The sequence below is a fragment of the Ipomoea nil genome, unplaced genomic scaffold (genome assembly GCF_001879475.1).
Source record: "Ipomoea nil cultivar Tokyo-kokei standard unplaced genomic scaffold, Asagao_1.1 scaffold1264, whole genome shotgun sequence".
Taxonomy (NCBI): Eukaryota; Viridiplantae; Streptophyta; class Magnoliopsida; order Solanales; family Convolvulaceae; genus Ipomoea; species Ipomoea nil.
The window spans coordinates 110,226-130,354 of record NW_017617692.1 but is presented as its reverse complement, the minus strand read 5'-3'; the positions used below and the strand labels follow the sequence as shown (position 1 = coordinate 130,354).

The 20,129-nt window shown below is 34.1% G+C and overlaps 2 protein-coding genes and 1 long non-coding RNA gene across 3 annotated transcripts in view; 1 reads left to right on the top strand and 2 right to left on the bottom strand.

Moving 5' to 3' along the window:
* Nucleotides 1-5,856: 5,856 nt before the first annotated feature.
* The window catches only part of LOC109184583, a 17,453-nt gene continuing 3,180 nt past the window's right edge, over nucleotides 5,857-20,129 (top strand). The window contains exons 1-2 of the long non-coding RNA XR_002054818.1: nucleotides 5,857-5,867; nucleotides 8,328-8,334. This is a non-coding gene — a long non-coding RNA (uncharacterized LOC109184583). The remainder of the gene's footprint in view (nucleotides 5,868-8,327; nucleotides 8,335-20,129) is intronic.
* LOC109184580 (urease accessory protein G) lies at nucleotides 8,896-12,300 on the bottom strand. The gene is made up of 7 exons (XM_019334601.1): nucleotides 12,168-12,300; nucleotides 11,902-12,078; nucleotides 11,084-11,144; nucleotides 10,767-10,968; nucleotides 10,521-10,642; nucleotides 10,301-10,405; nucleotides 8,896-9,199 (listed from the first exon to the last, which is right to left on the bottom strand). The coding sequence occupies exons 1-7, from the start codon at nucleotides 12,230-12,232 to the stop codon at nucleotides 9,116-9,118; spliced, it is 816 nt and encodes a 271-aa protein (XP_019190146.1). The 5' UTR covers nucleotides 12,233-12,300; the 3' UTR covers nucleotides 8,896-9,115.
* On the bottom strand, nucleotides 13,103-16,947 carry LOC109184579 (cytochrome b561 domain-containing protein At4g18260-like). The gene is made up of 4 exons (XM_019334600.1): nucleotides 16,599-16,947; nucleotides 16,335-16,499; nucleotides 14,726-14,874; nucleotides 13,103-14,076 (listed from the first exon to the last, which is right to left on the bottom strand). Exons 1-4 carry the CDS (start codon nucleotides 16,752-16,754, stop codon nucleotides 13,680-13,682), a joined length of 867 nt encoding a protein of 288 aa, XP_019190145.1. The 5' UTR covers nucleotides 16,755-16,947; the 3' UTR covers nucleotides 13,103-13,679.

Sequence of the window (20,129 nt, the reverse complement as noted above, 5' to 3'; positions counted from 1 at the left end):
AAAAGGAGGATTTAGGTTTAGGATTAAATCGTTTGTAGTAATTGTTGTAGCATTTAGTATGTTTTACTTGTACCACAAAGCTGTTAAAACTGTGAGTAATAGTTGTAGACTCCCTATAGCATGATGTGTACTTTGTTTGTTGTGGCACTTGTTTATGAATGGAAGTTTACTTTGCTGGAATTGTGTTTAGTTTTTAGAATGCAAATGAAACTGGAACTGGAACTTAGCAATATGCAACTGTAAACAAGTGAACTGGAACTGGAACTTAGCAAATGAACTGGAACTTAGCAAATGAAAAGGAACTGGAACTGCAAATGAAACTGGAACTGTAAACAATATGCAACTGTAAACAAATGAACTGGAACTGGAACTTAGCAAAATGAAACTGGAACTATAAACAATATGCAACTGGAACTGTAAACTGGAACTGGAACTTAGCAAAATGATAAACTTCATTGATGGTGGAGTATTCAAAACACAGAAGCTTTACAATGCTAAAGGGAGTATTACCCACAAGCAGTTTGCATTAAACAAAACCACTACAATTACACCCACCAAAAGACAATGCTAAAGGGAGTATTACCCACAAGCAGTTTGCATTATCCAAAATCACTACAATTACACCCACCAAAAGACAATGCTAAAGGGACTATTACCCACAATGAGTTTGCATTATCCAAAACAACTACAATTAGAACAATCCAAAACAACTACAATCAGTTTTCACATAATTTGAAGGCCTTAATCAATCTCGATTGGTTCGGAGGCTGTGTTCTTGAATTTCGTAGTCAAAGAAGACGAAGACCTTGTTTTATACTTCCTCCCTGCAGGCTGAGCAAGTTTTTGTTTTTTCTTTGTTAAACCAAGGGTCTTTTGCCCTCTGAGAGGGGCAGGTGGAGGTGCAGTACTAACTTGCCTTCTGAGAGGGGCAGGTGGAGGTGCAGTACTAACTTGCCTTCTGAGAGGGGCAGGTGGAGGTGCAGTACTAACTTGCTCTTGTACAACAGTAACAACTTGCTCTTGAACAGTAGGTAATGGCATCTCTTCATGTGCTTCAACCTCAATCTCTACTTGGTAATCATGTTGAACTAATTATGAGCTTGCATCTTGAATAGGAATTTGTATGAAAGTAATCATGTTAGGTAAAACATGCAGTTTGTATGAAAGGAATGTTACTAAGTTAAAACTTACATCAAACATGGCTGCTGGTACATCAACCTCATCTGTTCTTGCATCTTGATTTGTTCTGCTGCTTTGTGGCTGGTTTCTTTGTGGTTGAGGGTTTCTTTGTGGCTGGTTTCTTTGTGGTTGAGGGTTTCTTTGTGGCTGAGGGTTTCTCTACAAACATAAAACAGTATAAGTAAATGTTATACATGGAAAAAATTATAACTAAAACTAGAATGTAATGTAATACTTCTGCTCTTGCATCTTGATTTGTTCTGTTGCTTTGTGGCTGGTTTCTTTGTGGCTGAGGGTTTCTTTGTGCCTGAGGGTTTCTCTACAACAGTAACAACTTACATGTTAATGTAATACATGGAAAAAATTATAAGTAAAACTAGAATGTAATGTAATACTTACAGGTTTCAGTGGGCATCTCCTACTATTATGGCCTCTTTGTTTACAGAATGTGCAATGTAATACCACATGACTTCTAGACATATGGACGCCATCCTTTGCAATCTTTTTAACAATGTTAGGACAAATCACTAAAGTCCACCCAGATGCCTCTTCTTTATTTTTAAATAATCTTGTCATCAGTATAGTCCTAAGCATCTCAAGGCAGCTTATCAATGGCATTTCCCTAGCCTTAACTATCATTGCATTGAAGCACTCACTTACATTGTTTACCAACATATCACAGAGTGCAGAACCACTAAAGTGTGACCTAGACCATTCAGATGGATGTTTATCTCCCAACCAAGTAAAAGCATCAATATCAAGGTCTTTGATCTTCCTCATTGAGTCTTTAAAAGAGTTTACTGTGGTGGCTTTTGCTGCTGACCATAGTGCATTACCATGAAAACCAGCAACCTTCATGTTAGCATATAAATGTCTTACACAGAACCTATGCACCACATTTTCTAGTTTTGAGCTAAAAGCAGGCAGCAGCCCCTTGCTTATCTGAAATGAAGGTGTATCCATATTCAGATGCTTCATCAATTCCCAAATCAAACTTAAGTAGTGCTAAGAACCAAGTCCATGATTCCTTGTTTTCACCCTCAACTATTGCATAGGCAAGTGGGAAGATCCCATCATTGGGATCCATGGCAGTTGCAGTCAACAAATAACCACCATACTTTGATCTCAAATGGCAACCATCAACCCCTATAATCTTTCTGCAATGTAGGAAACCCTTCATACAAGCCTCCCAACATATATACCATCTTAGAAATCTTGATTTTCCTCCTGTTTCTACAGTCTCACTCATCTTCACAATTGAACGAGATCTTGGATTTGATCTTTCAATCTCCAAGTAATAACTCCAAAACGTTTTGAAATAATCTTCAAGCTCACCATTAATAACAGCTCTAGCCATTGTCATTGCCTTATAAGCAACCTTAGAGGTGATATGGAAGTGGTCATCAGTAGCCACTCTCTCCCTGAACTCACTGACTCTCCAGCTTGAATTACTGCCTATGTCTTTTTTCCACCTCTTAGCTAGTCTGTTGGACCTTACAGATGAATTCTCCCACACCCAAGAGCAGCCATCATGAGTGTCATTGAATGAAGTAACCCTCCAGCAGTTCACATCCTTAATCCATCTCAGGGTTATTGACCATGGACAACCAATTTTCTTGCACTTCACAATACATCTTACCTTGTCATTCTTTTCAAACTTTATATCTTTCCCTTCTTTGAATGCATAACTCACTATGGCATCCTTAAAATCTTTTTTTTTTTTTTCTGAAAATGTCATTCCAACAGTGAAAGTAGGGTTCTCCATGTCACAACTTCTAAACTTTGGCCAAATGTCATCCTCTACTTCCTCATCACTTCCATGAGGTGTCTCATCATCAGAATAGTTCACTTGGACATTCATTTTATCATTTTCAGATTTCACATCTTGCAGAGTAGTGGTTAGTCCTATCCCATGGTATTCTACAGTGGGATCTACTGCTTTTTCAAAATGAATATCATTCTCACCTAGACTACGCAATTCTTCTTCACCATCATCTTCATAGTCAGGATCTTCTTCCACTTCAACCTCACCCTGAGCTTCATAATCAGAATCTTCTTCCACTTCAACCTCACCCTGAGCTTCATAATCAGAATCTTCTCCCACTTCAACCTCAGTTTCAGCTTCATAATCACACTCTAATTCCACTTCAACATCAGTCTCAGCTTCATAATTTAACCCTCCAATGTTGATCCACACTTCTACTTCCCTTTCCTTATCACTAAAATCAATTAAATCCCAGGCTTCACTATCTGAAATGACCTCAATTAAACCTTCACCCACAACAGTGTATACCTTACATTCACTCATTGTGTAGCCTAACTCTATGACTTTGTCTTGTAAAGCCATAAACCCCCATTCATCAACATCCATGTAGTCAAAATAATCAACATGACCTCCCACATATGTTACTGGCTCACTCATTAATATTTTACCACCATGCTTGAGCTTAAGTGTAAATCTATTTTCATCAATGTCATCTGAATGATTACAAAAAGAAATTATATTTTTACACACAGAAACTATAAACATGGATTATAAAACACATATACAATAGATAAGACTTGCAGTTCAATAAACAACAACAAAAAATCAACACAATGGTCCCCACACACTATATTTTACAAACAGAGACCAAACACTGGTCTCCAGTGGTCCCCCCAGCACCCTATTATGCAAACATTTATACAGTTACCCAACAAAAAAGGCAAACACACATTTCTATATATTCTGTCTGATGGTCCCCTCCAAAACCCATCGCTAATAAACCATATATACGCCTCACATTCACACTCAGACAATGTAACCACATATACACAAAGTAAGAAAGTGTTTCCACTACTGAAAGTACAAAGTAAAGGTGGAATAATACTGTAAACTTTGCAAAACACATGGAATAATTCAAAAAGTAATACTGCATCCATAAATAAAAGTTTGCGTACCATATATTGGCAACGTAGCACTCCCAGACCTCTGGTTCCCCATCCAGACCTTTGGCGAGTCGTCGTAGTCTCCTTCTCTTTCTCCTTCGTCAATTTTGTGAATTTTAGATTCTAGGGTTTAAGGTTTTCGCTAATTGCATAAAAGGAGCATAATCTGTGAATTTTAGGAGGGAAACGGCAGTTGGGGAAGGCGCGGTGGGAATGAAAGGACCAAAATGCCCTCCTACTTAACGCCTAAAAGATGGAAAAAGTAACGGAGGACTAAATTTGGGTAGTTTTCAAAAGTCAAGGGACCACATTGGGTGCAATTATAAGTCGGAATGCAAAATTGAGAATGAGTCATAGTCAAGGGACCAAAATGGGAAAAAACTCACTAATTTTACATGGATGACTATTTGTTTTTTACTTATAGAAGGTTAGCTTTATTTATTTATTTATTTAAACTTCATTGGTCCCACATAATACAACTAATTCAATCTACTTTTATCTAACACATTGTGCTCACTAGACTCATAAGATTGAATCTCCGTTGGTGGGGTATTGACTATTTAAATTACAACATATGACGAAAGTATATAATATTTTGTAATCCCATTTGAAGAGGCATCTCTCTCAAAGATGGAGTTGTGTATACATGATATAATTTGGAAATTTGTTTAAAGAAAATAAACATTACTTTTACTTGATTAGAATTGTTGCTTGGAGATTTTTTTTTTTTTTTTTTTTTTTTTTGCTTGGAGATATTACTTAAAAATAAAATATACATGGGGTACTAGAATCCCGCCTTTAATAAGGACTCGAAAAAAAAAAAAAAGAATAAATTCATAACCTTTTGATACAAAACTTATGTTTTACTAACTACATTTTTCGGAATTATTAACCATTTTAAAGTACATAAAATAAGGTTACAATTGAGACGCTTTAAAAAAAAAAAAAGGAAAAAAGTACAAATAAGTTACTGAATTATTTGAGAAACATCAATTAAGCCATCAAACTCAAATAACCCTCAAATAAGCTACTGAACACGGAAAAAAGAGTAAATAAGCCATTGAACCCGGAAAAAAGAACAATTAACATTTTTAACAGGTTAACTCCAGATTTTTGCTGACTGGATTGCCAAATGATTATTTTATTTACGTTTCTTTTTATTATTATTAATATTAATATTACCTACTTGGATAGTATTAAATTTAAAAGTAATTTTAATCAGAATAGTTGTCTTGTCGAGATTTGATTTATTTTTTATTTATTGTTTTTTTCATTGGATCTTTTGTTTAAAAAAATAATAATAAATAAATAAATTAGATCTAAACAAGATAAACATATTTTGATTATAATTATTTTAAAACATATTAGTATGTGGTGGATTATAATAATAAAAAAAATGTAAATAAAATAAACATTTGACAATCGAGTTAGTAAAAACCTGAAGTTAACCTGTTAAAAATGTTGATTGCTCTTTTTTTTGGGGTTCAATGGCTTATTTAGGAGTTATTTGAGTTTGATGGCTTAATTGATGTTTCTCAAATAGTTCAGTGGCTTATTTGTACTTTATTCCAAAAAAAAAAAAATATGAGAAGAGCAAGGAAATAATAATTTGTTATAATGGTTTCAAATAATAATAATAATAACAATAATAATAATAATAATAATAATAATAATAATAATAATGATTGTTATACTTTATTATATATAATCACACTAAGGATGTCCTTATCCCTGCAAACATCTCCCACTCTAAAAAATGGGTCCCACTTCCACATCATCTTATTTGCAAATCATCTACTATTCACACTATATTCCTGCAATATTCTCTCACTTTCTGAAGTGGTCCCACTTTCATATTATATTATAAATATAATAATAATATAATAATAATATAATAATAAAAGAGATTAAAAAAATAGAACAAAACAAAAAAGTCAAATAAAGCTGCCGTTGGCAGCAAAAAGCTGCCTAGCAAGCTGTTTAGCAAACTTGCTAATTCTGCAAGTTTGCTAGACAGATGACAGTAACAAATAAAAGAAAATAATATTGTGCTTCCATGTCATCTTGCAAAGCTTAAAGTTGCTGGGATAATCCCAGCCTAACTGCAATTATACGCAATGAATTTATGTACGCTGTCAGAGTGTCCGCCTGTCTCTATTTAATAACATTGAAGTTAGCTTTATTTTCGAACCTGCAACCAACTTGATTAGGGTTGCCCTCTTGAATCTTCTTGAGAACTTATCCAAATTAATTAGTAAAAAAGAAGAAACCATTCTATAAATAAATAATGTACTCAAAATGTACTCTGGTTGGTGAAGTCATTATATAAATGTTGATTAAATAATTATGGAGTAGCAAAAAAGAAGAAACCATTCTATAAATAATGTACTCTGGTTGGGGAAGTCATTCTATAAATGTTGAGTCCACTCCACTAGTCCAGTCTAGTTTGGGAACAACAATTTAATGTAAAATGTACTCAAGATAGTACTAAAAAGTAATCACCATCATACAATTAATAATTAATAAATAAATAATTTTTAAAGCGTTAATCAGTACTGATAGGGACGGTAACAACCACCTGCATGGGCTTAACTCAATGGTTTAGTGGGCAGTGTTTGGGGTAAGAGACTAAGGTTCGAACCTCGGCGGTGGTAGTGTGGGAATTATATCCAAAGTGGGCAGATTCCTTGTGCGCTGCATGCACTCTCAAATCTTACTTCCTGATGTTGCGGACTCTAAGCTACATGTACTCTCAAATCTTACTTCCTGTTGTGCGGGTCCTCCTAATACAAGTGTCTTCTACATCAAGATATCTTACTTCCTGATGTTGCGGACTCTAAGCTACATGTACATCAAGATTTTGTGTGTGTGTGTGAGTAAAAGTTAAAGAATATAAAGTGGGAGTACACATATAATTATCCTAGTAATTAATATCCTGAATTTGAGTATTTGTGTCTTTTTGTTTTATGGCTTTTGTTTTATTTCTTAGCTGCTTTTGTTTTATTTCATTTTTGTTCTTATCTACCTATAGCTTATATGAGTAATGAGTGGTTGGTAAGAAAATCAAGCCAAACTTACCCTACTCATCAACCCACCTACTAGTGATGCTTCTACTCTCAGTCTTTCAATGCTTCTCTACTTTGTTGGACCACACTGGTGCATCTACACCACTTCTTTCCCAATTTATTTTATTTGTCTCGGAAGGCGTATGGTAATCGAATAGATGGTAAATGATTCTAGTATTAGAAAGTCATAATTTTTATTTTTGCTAACGCCTTCAAGCCTATAGTATATGGTCTTCTTAGTGCAGTTTATCTTTTATTTGCTGGCTATTATATCAGAACGGAGTTGACGGTAAAAACGTTACCGGTAATAATATTAGAATAACAAATGATGTGACAAGGTAACAATAGATGTAACAATAGTTGTATTGCTTCTTGTCTCAGTATAGAAAGTACAGTGTGTCCCCTGCTCAGCTGAGGGAAGTTCTATTTATGCTAGGTCCTAACGGTAACAACATGAAGAGTCATCATTGGGGAGCTGAGCTAACGGCAAGAATATGAAGAGTCATGAATGAGGCGTTGAGGCTTTAACTCTCTCTCATCAAAGGTGGCATCAATGGTGGCTTCAAAGACAATAAAGGTGACACCTGTTGGAATTCCTAACCGTTGGAGTTCTGCCCGTTGGGTTCCCATGTGATGCTGAGTCAATGCCCATTTGTGATCCGGGTCGGGTGCCAGCCCTATTATCCTGTCAGGAGTTTACGCAATGCACGCCCTTGGATAATGGGGGTGGGATTTCCATGTCAACAAAAAAAATCAAATCAAATCCTAATAATTTCTTATCTTATCAATTTTGAATCATACTACACTTTGTGTTTTGTATAATATATAACATCACAACTTTGCATTTTACTCTTTAAAAAATAAAAAGATGATAAGAAATTTTGTTTAGGGTGTGCTTGAAAACTAGGAAAATGACCTCTGAAAATGAGTTATTCTCCATAAAACATTTTAATTTCTAGTGTTTGGTTGCATTACAAAAAACTGTCTTGGTGTGTTTGGTTCATTTTTCAAAAAATGGACAAAAAAAAAAGGTCAAATACCCTAAACTTTATCCAGTCAACTCTGAAGAAACCGTCGTCGGTCGCCTTCCACCAGAAATAGAATGCGACCAGTTGGTCGCCTTCTTCGGCGGAAGGTGACCAATTGGTTGCCTAGGAGATAGGTTAGGGAAGATGGCTGATACAAAATGTCCGGAAGACGAAGAGAAGAGGCCTGAAAAATGACTTCCCAAGTCCCATAAAAAAAAAGGGCAAGTTATTTCCAGAAAAACAAGGTGATTTTCCCCTTTGACCGGAATTGATTTTCTATGACTTTACTTTTTCAAGCCTTGCCGGGAAACTCGAAACAAAATCATTTTTTCAAATTTTCAAACACACCCTTAGTGTTGCCACTTTATAAATTCCAAAAATTGCAAGGTTGGGGATTTGGTTAGCTTATTTGAAACTATCACACACATAGAGAGAGAGAAGCAACAAGAGTGGCCAAAGGGACACAATAAACTAGATATAAGAGAATAGAGAAATAAACAATTATGAGCTATAAGCATATTGCAATGGTGTTTTTGTTGGCCATTATTTTTACTTTTTTTTTTTTTTTTTTTATAAAACCATTATTTTTACTTTGTTAGTCTTTGATAAATATTACATTATTTATATTATAAAAATTATAAAAAGCTGAGATAGTTCAATTGATAATTAGTAGAATTTTGTTATGAAAAGTCCAAGGATCAAATATGGCTAACTACACCCCTTAATTTTAATTTTTCCAAGAACAACAGAACATTCATAAGGAGAAAACACAGCAATAGAGTGGTAAATAACAATGCAGGATCTAGTTTATTCAAGGAGAGGAGCTTTTAATTGCTGGGAATTAGGCGAAATCGTTTATCATTCGATAAAAAGAGAGTTCACAGATGCAGCTCTCACCCTCTCCATTGAAAGAACTCAGTGCCGCTTATTCCCCGTTGCTACTTCCCAAGCCTGTAAGACGTGGTTCGCTATTTCCTCGACCCCGACACCATGTTTCACCTGCATTTGAATGATACGTGTAGCGTTAGGATCAAACGTTTACCACTATGTCAGAAGCTATAGCTCGTAGCAAATGCACAACTTTATTTCTTTATATCACCGCTACATTTTCGAGAGGCTGTGTGTTAAATTTGGCCCTTTACTCTGAAGGTTTTAGGCTTCTGCCCAACAATCCTTGGTGGAGGACTAGGCCCTTCACCGGCCTTCGCCCAACATGTAGATTACACGTTGAGTATTGTTAATAGTCAGAGCAAATACCAATTTTGGTCTCACGAGTATTAGCAAAATGCCAATTTTGGTCCACATTTAATTCTTACCAATTTTCATCCATGACTATTGTTTTAGTACCAATTTTTATCCACGACTATTGTTTTAGTACCAAAATTCATCACGTCGGTCACTCATTTGTTTAAAACATGTCGAAATATAACATTTTAAGGGTATTTTCGTCTTTTTCAACTTAAGATCCCAATTTGAGCATGAATAATGAGATTTAAGCCATAAGATCGATCCCAATTCGCAGTTTTCCTCCTCATCCTACCTTAATTTGAGGAGGAGAAATGTGAATTAGGATCGATCTTAAGGCTTAAATACCTTTATTCATGCTCAAATTGGAATCTTAATTTGAAAATGACGAAAATACTCTTAATAATTTCATATTTTGGTATATCTTAAACGGAAGGGGTGACTGGTGTGATGAAAAATTGGTACTAAAACAATAGTCATGAATGAAAATTGGTAGGAACTAAACATGTAAACCAAAACTGTCATTTTGCTAATACTCTTCGCACTAAAATTGCTATTTGCTCTTAATAGTCATTTGGAAGACAAGTTCCATTCATCTTGACAGGCAGTTTCAAACTTTCAATTCATTTCATTAAGGTTGTTTTATGATTCATGGTAACCTCTGCATCTGTTAAATCCACAATGTTCATATTGTGCCAATTCTACCGATTCTATCCTACATTAACAATAGTATGGATTCATTTGCTCATAGCGAGGTTCTAATCGCATATGGAAACTTTAGAATGGAAATCCCGGGCAATCAAAGTAAAACTAAACAACACTACATACAAAAAAACATATAGATACAAAACAAACCTGAGCAAAAACAAACGGGCCACCATCCCTCATGCGAAGTGCATCCCGCTCCATAACAGACAGATCAGCTCCCACAGCTGGTGCTAGATCAGTCTTGTTTATAACCTACAATTCACGGTGATTCAAGAACGACCAAATTAGCAGTATATGTATAGCGGGCTCGAATCAGCTCGAGGATCGACTAAAAGCTAAACGGATAAGAGTCGAGCAAACCACATACGAGGAGGTCAGCTTGGGTAATGCCCGGACCACCTTTCCGCGGGATTTTATCACCAGCAGATACATCGATTATGTAGATGATATAGTCGGCCAGCTCCCTGCTGAAATTTGCAGCTAGATTATCTGCAGCCAAACATAATAGTATAATCACAATAACGCCTCGAGTGTAATAAAAAACGAACCAAGTTAGTAGTAGCATTTACGTGCTATACAAAAACGTATGTATATACTGCAAAGTGCAAATTACCTCCACCGGATTCACACAGCAGGATATCGGCTTTAAACAAGTTCGAAAGCTCTTCTAGAGGCCCGAGATTAATGCTAATATCTTCCCGAATTGCTGCGTGTGGGCAGCCTCCTGTTTCCACCGCACGAATCCTTTCCTCGGGAAGTGCTCCGTGTTTTATCAAGAACTCTCCATCCTCCTTCGTGAATATATCATTCGTCACCTAAAATCAAACATTTTTTAGTTCGTTTAACCTTTATTATACTAGACTAGACGGGCTAGGAACTCTAGGATCATCAAACTCGCAGAAAATCTAAAACGTCAAGTAGAATACATACTGCCGCTAGACTGTATCTGTCCCTCAATGATTTGCACAATGCCAGCATCAAAGCCGTTTTCCTGAAACCCGAACAAAAATCAAGCACAATACCAAAAGAAAATGCAGATAATTAACACAATCAAATTAATCAAGTTGGCCCTGTTTGGTAAAATAGTTAGCCTATCAGCCAATTTTGGCTTATTTGACCAATATTAGCTGTTTGACTTAGTTAAACAATCAATATAAGTGTTTGATTAGTTAGCTTTTTGTAACAACTTATTGTTCCAAAATGCTAAAATTCAAAAAGCTGCGCAAAGTAGCTTTTTCGATTACCTTTTTGAGAAAGTCATTTTGTATGTAATCAACTATAAGCTAACAACTAATTTACCAAACACTTTTCTACAATCAGCTAATGCTATCAACTAGTCAAACCCACTAACCCAATCAGCTAACAGCTATCAAACAATCATTTACCAAACACCCCCAAAGCCTCTAAACTTTCAAACTGTGACCAGATTCTGAAAGAATCCCTCTTTTTTTCCTGCCTAACACTCAAGAAGAGTTGAAAATCTATGCTAAAGTAACCCAATCCAGAAACCAGTTACTGAGATTGCAGAAAAATTAACTACATAATCTCATTCAAACAAAAGAACTGAACTTTATTGAAAATTTCCAATTAATTTAAACAAGCCAAGCCACTAGAAGCATAGTGCACCCATAATTATCCACATAAATAACTTAAAAAAGGGAATAGATAGGGTATAATAGGACCCATTTCAAGAATAAATTAACAAATAAAGAGCAAAAGAGTTGAAATTGAGGGGAAATAGAGAATACCCAGTTCCAACAGGGCCACCAATCCCTACAGTGAAGGCTCTTTCTTTAAAATCCCTGTTGATTAGAGGGGGTGCTCTTCTGCTGAAGAAGCCAGGGGAGTAAATGGGTTCATGGGAATGAGGTGCCAGTCCATCATGGCTATGGTACACCTTCCCATCTGCCCCAACCCATGAATCCCTACAGCAAGTGAAGCAACCAAGCAATTCAAGAAACCATAAAATAAAGTTAAAAATGTGAACTTTAATTGCAGAGAAGAAAAATTGTACCCATGGCTATGATGATGATGATGATGGTCATGGTCATGATGATGATGATGATCTTGAGAAGCCATTTGAGTTGGTGTGTGAATCTGAAGAGTATCAGAAATTGAGAATAAACAGTATCTATACTGATTACTGAAGGATAAGATCTCTTTGGGATGGGGCTGAAGTGTAATACTCCAAAGAATGGGGGTTCATGTTTTATTATCACAACATCTCTTCCTTAATCCTTACCCCCATATTTTTCTTTTATTTAAATTTTCACCCACCAATTTTTGTTTATTGCATTGAGTGGTTACTAATATGCCTTGATGAAATTAGTTGTACTTTATAAGTATAAAACAGTGATTTTAGAGAATGTATTTTGTGTTATAAACCTCCTACTTAAGATATAAAGTTCTCTCCACCAAGCTACTTCAGCAATTAGTGTGGAAAGTCCGTATATGTTGACCTTTACAGTCAACAAAAACTATTTTCAAGTTCCAACAAAAACAGACCTAAGAAATAGACATCACTAGGAGCCGCTAACCCATATAGGCTTATAAAAAATCAACTAGATTAGCCAAACAGGTCACTAGATTAGTCAAATAGTTGTTCACCTCTTGTATAAATAATATTTATTTAGTCTCATCCTATCACTATAAACATCCAACATCCACTAGCAGATTCATTTTGAGAGCAGTGGAGGCAGTTGCCTCTACTCCCCTATCCCATCCTTTATATATATATATATATATATATATATATATATATATATATATTTATTTATTTATTTATATTATATTATATGTATAGATTCCTTGTATACATATAGTGAAATTTATAAATACTAAATGATAAGATATATAATTTTTCTCTAAATGTTAGAGGTCGAATCTACGCCTCCCATTGGCTCGACAATACTAATCTGCTACGGGCCATTCCACTAGGATATATGTAAAGAAACGAATATGCAAATTGTATTATTTCTTGTTCTATTATAATCAAAAGCATATGCAAACACCTATGTACAATAATACAAACATCACCTGTGTCCTATGTCATAGGCCAACATTGAAGTGCATGCCTCAAACGACACATGCTTATTTTAAGTCCCAATATCAACAATTTGTTAATATAATTTATCAAATTTAATCCCAAAAAAAAAAAAAAAAAAAAAAAAAAAAAACCCCAAATTGGATTAAGATATTTCCATAATCCAATCATGTTCCACTTCACAAGTTCACATTTGATGCATCCACTTCAATGCTGGCCTTCAAAAAACCCACCAAAACACATCATAGAGCACAAATAACAACAACACCTTGACTCGAATAGAGCTTAACCAATACTCAACTGAATCAGTCTCGTCTCGTAAAGTGCGGATACCAGTAAACACAACAACTCATGGTCACGTTTGGTGAAACAATTTCTTGATCATGTTTGCCATGAATTGAATACGACTTGACCAAGACTCGACTGAATTAGTCTTGTCCTGTGAAACGCAGATACCAGTAAACACAACAGTTCTCATCATGATCATGTTTGCTGAAACAGTTTCTTGAGAGCTGTGCTTCTAGAAAAGTAAGTCCCAAGTGCATTGCTCTTCCTACATGGCTCAGCCAGGACAAGTTCCTTCCCTCTACTATCACTGTGAGGAACAACAATGACTTGAGTTGGTGTAGTGTTGGCTTCATTGCCAATAACCACCACTACACCTTGCTTTTGTATGTACTCCCATTTGTCTTGGAAAAGATAGAAAAATCCCATGAAAGATAATTGTGCTGTGAAAATTATGGTCCAAAGGCTTATACTCTTTGATGTCTTCTCATGGTAGGCTTTCAACCCTGTGTAGGTGTTGATAATTCCTGCCAAACATAATGTTGTTCCAAATAGCCAATGGAAAAAGTACCACACACTTCTCCCCTTTATTCCCCTACATTAAAAACCTCAAACATTAAAATCCGACACTTCTAAGATGCTTTAATTTCATTTTGAGCTATTTAAAAATCGAATCCAAACTAGCCAAATTAATATTTGGTTAGATCTGGATAAAAAAAATATCAATTAAAAAGTTTAAATAGTACGAGTAAACATGAAAATTTGATTTTTGCTCGTTGTTGTTATATGAAACAGACATTTCTAATTTCTTAGTGAGCTCTGATATAAGACTCTTACCATGTTGGAACTCAAACTTTGTCAAATAAACTTATTGGAACATTGAAAATGCTAGTGCAATATAAGGAGGGGAGAGATGAAATCAAATTTTCATGTTTATCCCGACTTTTGCAGCTATTTATTGATTTTTCATCTAAAAATAACAAAATATTAATGAAAATGATCAAAACTGTCACTTTGAAAATAACTTAAAGACAAAAATAGCTAGACATGACAATAATTGATTGACTAAATCTATATTTGAGGTATATTTTAGAGATTTAAAATATCATTTTTTTTTTGTATTAAATTACATACGATAAAATTTTTACTCATAACTTAAGACCGGTGACTGACCTCAACCATCGAATAGTCTTTAGGTATTAGTTAATTGTGGGAAGAAAAAAAAAAAGAAGTGAATTAGTTACCTCTCAGGGCGACGAAATCCCATGACGAGTTGCACATAAATGGCTACATAAAGTGCTAAACCTATTCTTTGGTGATTGTTGTTGAATGTGTTGTCAAAGCTTTTGATGGATAATACTGCTCCAGCAGTAGCTACTAGCACTGAAACCACCTTTTTTTTCCACACAAAACCAGCCAATCCAATAAATAGAAAAAAAAAATCAAAAAAATTTAGAACAAAAAAAAACATAAAAAATTTATTATTAGTTTTTCTTATTTTTCATTTATGTGACTTTATAAATTACTGATAGATTCAGCTAGTAAAATACTGGTCTTCTCAATTTAATTATGGACAATCTAAATTATATTTTGACTTTTTATGGTCCTTTGCTGTTAGAGTCACCAGACGGATTTTACTCTGAATGCATTTTTGTGTAATGAGTACAGATTTTTTCGTAAATCAAATCTAGTAGACGAATATTAATTTAATAAAGGGAAGGTTGCACTTTTATCCATAAGTTATTGAAAAATAGTACTTTTGTTTCTCAATTATACATGTTATCACTTTTTGTCCTTAATTATTTGTGAAGGTTTTTTTTTTTGTTAAATCATCGAGTTTAATTAGTATTGGATTAAAAAAGCTATTGCACAGACAACTAAAGGACGATAAAAGCTACTTTGTAAATAATTGATAGATGAAAAATGATAATGGCAAAACTAATGGAGAAAAAAAATGTTATTTTTGTATAATTTTAGAATGTAAAAAGTCATTTTACGTTTAATAAATATAAGAAGTTATAATACTTAATTACATCACTATCATTTGATAAAATATTTAGTTAAGGAATTTAACCAAGTTGCATTTCTCTTTTTGTGATATCCCACCTAACGATGGTCTCACATAAAGGAGTTCAAAACTTTATACTATATCTCCAAGTCATTATGATAGTAAGCTATAATTATGCAGAAAAAGATTGAGCTCATCATGATTACATGTGATTATTCAAAGTCATCATTTCATTACAAAAAAAAAAAAAAAAAAAAAAAAAAAAAAGCTTCTTTGCCCTTTGTTCTATATAGAATTTAGGAAGAATGCTACAAGCCTCAAATTGTTAATTTTCCATAAATTCACCCATTCACTACTATTTAATTAAATTAAAAAATCATGCCATTTATATAAAATCTAAAGCAATTTATTTGTGACACGTTACATTATTCAAGAAATAGAACATGTTCATGCTTCATAGAATATTTAAAATGACTTTTGCATAATAAAAATCAAAGTCCCAAAGACTAATCAACAAGCATAATTTTAGAGAAATGCTAATCGGATCCTTGTTGATTTATTACACTGGTTATAACTCAAAATATTTTTCGAGTTACTGAAGAATTGCACTGTACTTACTATATGATTGCACCACACCGGATACAATTGCACTGCAAAGATCCTCTAGACATGTCTGGAAGTAGGTTTGGTGCAATCACGTAGTAATTGTGGGCAATTCTTCAGTAACTTGCAGGTTAAGGGTGGTTCGAGCCTGATTGTGATTCTCGTGAACTATATGGTGTAATTAAATCAACATGAACAAAAAAAAAAAAAAAAAAAAAAAAAAAAAAAAAAAAAAAAGGTACCTGTAGAATGGCATGAATATAGAAGAGGACTTTGAGTCTTATTTGGTTACATTCCTCCATCTTAGATAGTCTAATAGTAAGTATTCCAGCAGGCATCAAGAACCCCATTGAAGCCCACAACATAATCCCATGAACTTCAATATCAAATGTCTTCTGAGAATCCACCTGCACATACAACATAATAATATAAAGCACTGCAATTTCAGCAATTAAATTAATTAAAACTTCAAATCAAATCCAAATCCTAAAACCCACAAATTATACCTTGTTTACATGTTGTTTGATGCTGATTAATTGGCTGTTTTCTTGAAATTCTTTTGATGATGATAAGCTGCAGGCAGTGAAAGATGGGAGAAGAAGTAGAGTGAAGAATCCAGCAGTAGTGTCAAAAACCAACACTTTTTGAAGAAGATAATGCATTCTCCAGACGATCAGTCTCCAATGTTACTAAGCTGCAGATCAGATAGATTGAATTCCAAGAAATCTGCAAAAGCTGAGATGATAGACTCTCTGATTTGTATGAGATGAAGTGTGGATGGGTTGAATGGATTTGAAGGGGGTGGAGAACCCAACCACCAAAGCTTTTCTTTCTTTGTTGAGTGAGATTTGAACCTAAAAGGCTAAAACCATGCAATGACTATGTCTCCAAAGGTTTCAGACTTTATGACATGTTTTTTTATTTTTTTAATTTTTTAATTTTTTTGAATGACTATAGAAACTTGCAATTATTGTCCGAGAGTGTTTATCAAGTAAACTCGACTACAATGAGGTAAATGAGCTTAGGCTGCCCATAAGTGATTGACTCAAATCAAAAAAACCATCAATAGAATGATTTCACTGGAAGTCAAATTTCTAGCATTGTGATTGCCAACATACCAGTCTTATTAACTTGGTTGAGTTATGTTGTTCCTTTATGATACGTTTTGGTTTATAGTTTATTGCTTTTTTTTTTTTTTTTTTTTTTTTTTTTTGTTGGTATTTGTATTTTTCACTTTTTCAGCCCTTTGGATGGGCAATTGACTTTTTAAATGTAGGTGGTAATCATGGCATTTGTCTAGACTAGGCAAAAGGAAATTGCAATAGCATTTGATATTGAAGAAATTCCTTTTTGTATGAAGAAGCCTGCTTTGTGATGATTTGTGGGAAGAGCTTGTTAGCTACTGTTTCAACACATGTACCATTGGCCTGGCCTCTCCTTGTGTTTTGATGGTAAATTAAATTTTTTTGGGTGTTTACCATGTGGTATTTTGGGTCTTTCACTGTCCGCTTAATCCCTGCTCGCTCCGAGAGATATAGGAGCTGGCCCAGAGAGAATTGTCACTTACAGAAATCAAACTTAGGTTATCCCGAAATTCATCCCTACAAAGAGAACTCATTTGTCACTTGAGCTACCCGTTAAGTTTTGTTGGTAAATTACATACCTTTTTAGATAAGCTACATACATATATAGATTTACATTTTATCTCTCGTCTTTGTGTGTACGTCTCAATTTGGTCAATGATAACTGGCTCAAGTTGATTCAAGTACGAAGATTAAAATGAAAATTTGCATCCACAACAATATTTGTACTCGCAAAACTTTGTAAAAAAAAAAAAAAAAAAAAAAAAAAAAAGCCTTCTAAAGGTGACAGTAACTCGCAACTAATGCAACCACCTAAACATAGTTTCATTGCCCACTAAAGATAAAATCCCTCGGTCCCTCACTGACTTGTTTCAAGGATTCTCATAGTCCGATACTTTGACGCGATAGAACGGTGGAGAGATAAATTACAGTAACGCAACAACTTCTTATATTGAATGTTCACTGTCGAATACTCTCAAGGAGCCCACAACATTAAGTACAACTCTCACATTGTGATTACCAGATTTCGACCCTGTGTCATTACCTACCATTTACCACATGAATACCAAGCGCTAAAAATAATTTCATACCAATGAGGGAAGTGGTTTTATAATAACCAGTCAATAATAAAAGTACTTGACTATCCCCAAAAAACATTTTAAAAATAAAGAGAAGTACATATTAAAGTAACAAAAAAAAGACCATTTATAATAATTAATGACATTTTTTTGGAAAATTATATATTGTCGTTGTCACAATTAAAAAAGTATATATATATATATATATATATATATATATATATATATATATATATATATATTAAGGTAATGTGATATTGTGACCACGTTAAGTTGGTATATATGTAGGGCAGCATCTAGAATGATAGTGGAGTTGAAGTTTGGACATTTCAGCTTTTGTCTTCAATTCACATTTAAATAAAAGTGATCATAATTAAAGCACAACACAACGTTGAAAGTCATCACTACTCACTATCACAACCAAATTAGAGGGCTGTTGTATCATATAACCCAATCCAATTCAAGTCTATACAGTATGTGATTCTTTGGTAAATAGTTGTTAGTTGATACCTGTTAACCGATTAGGTTAGTGTGTTTGACTAGTTGATAACATTAGCTGATTGTAGAAAAGTGTTTAGTAAATTAACTGATAGCTGATTACATGTAAAATGACTTTATCAAAAAACTTATCGGAGTTGTTTTGAGTAGCTTTTTGAATTTTAGCATTTTAGAGCAATAAGCTGTTACAAAAAGTTATTTTTTTAAAAGCTAATTGATCAAACACTCATATTGATTGTTTAACCAAATTAAACAGCTAATAGTGATCAAATAAATTAAATTTGGCTTATAAGCTAACTGTTTTACCAAACAGGACCAATAGTATTATGTAATGTTGAAACCTATTTTTGAGTGACTTGATATTAAGTTTTTAGTATTTTACTCTGATCTGGCTAACATCTCTCGCTACTCTCGTTAGTCGTTTGTTGATGTCTCATGTTTGTCTCTGGGTTGATGTTTACAAAATTATATTCAATTAAGTAATTAAGTCAAACCAATCTAGTCTAGAGAATAGTTAACAAAAACATACGAAAAATGTTAGGATAAAAAGACTAAAAATGTAACATTATAACACAACAGAGAATACAAAATAAAAGTAAATAATTACAAACCAAAATAATTAGTGGTATATGCACAACTCAATAACTCAAAAATCACAATATCCCCGAGTTGAAAGAAATAAACATCGTAACCCAAATAGGGTCTCCAACCAAACCTAGCCCCCACATGCTCAAAACCAAATTCCTATCATAATGTAAGTCTTTGAATCTAATCTTACATAAAGCTTTAAAAATTTATTTACCATCAAACGCTAGAGATTATATAGATTCAATGTTTCATAGTAAGTCCAACAAGTAGTCAGTTGGAGGTCACATTGGCGCTACTAGTGCGCAAGACGTGCACCAACTAGCTCTGTTTTTTTTTTTTTTTTTTTTTTTTTTTTTTTTTTTTTGTTTTTTATTATTATTTTTTAATTTAGTAGAGCCCACAAAACCCCCCTCTATTGCAATAACTCTCACGTTCTTTGTCGTACTTCCTTGATCTCTCTGCAACCTTGCAAAAATTGAGCAAAAAATTACTGTTAAGGGTGCTCTTAGATTTATCTTCTTATGAGTTATATATTTTCGACTTTGAGTGCAATTTCAAGCAAGATCATTCAAGCAATGGATGCATGTTTAATCTTTGATACAATGATGGAGCTTGGAGAATTGCTCTAGCAAGATCAAACCACATCAAAAGCTAGCTTTTTTTGCAAGTCAATTTGTGTGTTGTGTCGGTTTGAAGTAGAATGAAGAATAGCTAGATAGCCAGCTAGGCTAGGGCATGTTAACAATGTAATCATGTTAGCATTTCCTGAGGCTGGACAGACAAACAATGT

Excerpts from the sequence above, each read along its gene's own strand:
- LOC109184580 (XM_019334601.1), bottom strand. The coding sequence starts at position 12,232 with ATGGCTTCTCAAGATCATCATCATCATCATGACCATGACCATCATCAT. Across the intron at positions 10,643-10,766 it reads GCTGTGTGAATCCGGTGGAG|ATAATCTAGCTGCAAATTTC; the intron begins GTAATTTGCACT and ends GTTTGGCTGCAG. Across the intron at positions 10,406-10,520 it reads TTACCCAAGCTGACCTCCTC|GTTATAAACAAGACTGATCT; the intron begins GTATGTGGTTTG and ends CGTGAATTGTAG.
- LOC109184579 (XM_019334600.1), bottom strand. The coding sequence starts at position 16,754 with ATGCATTATCTTCTTCAAAAAGTGTTGGTTTTTGACACTACTGCTGGA. Across the intron at positions 16,500-16,598 it reads TCAAACAACATGTAAACAAG|GTGGATTCTCAGAAGACATT; the intron begins GTATAATTTGTG and ends TTGTATGTGCAG. Across the intron at positions 14,077-14,725 it reads GGATTTCGTCGCCCTGAGAG|GGGAATAAAGGGGAGAAGTG; the intron begins GTAACTAATTCA and ends TTTTTAATGTAG.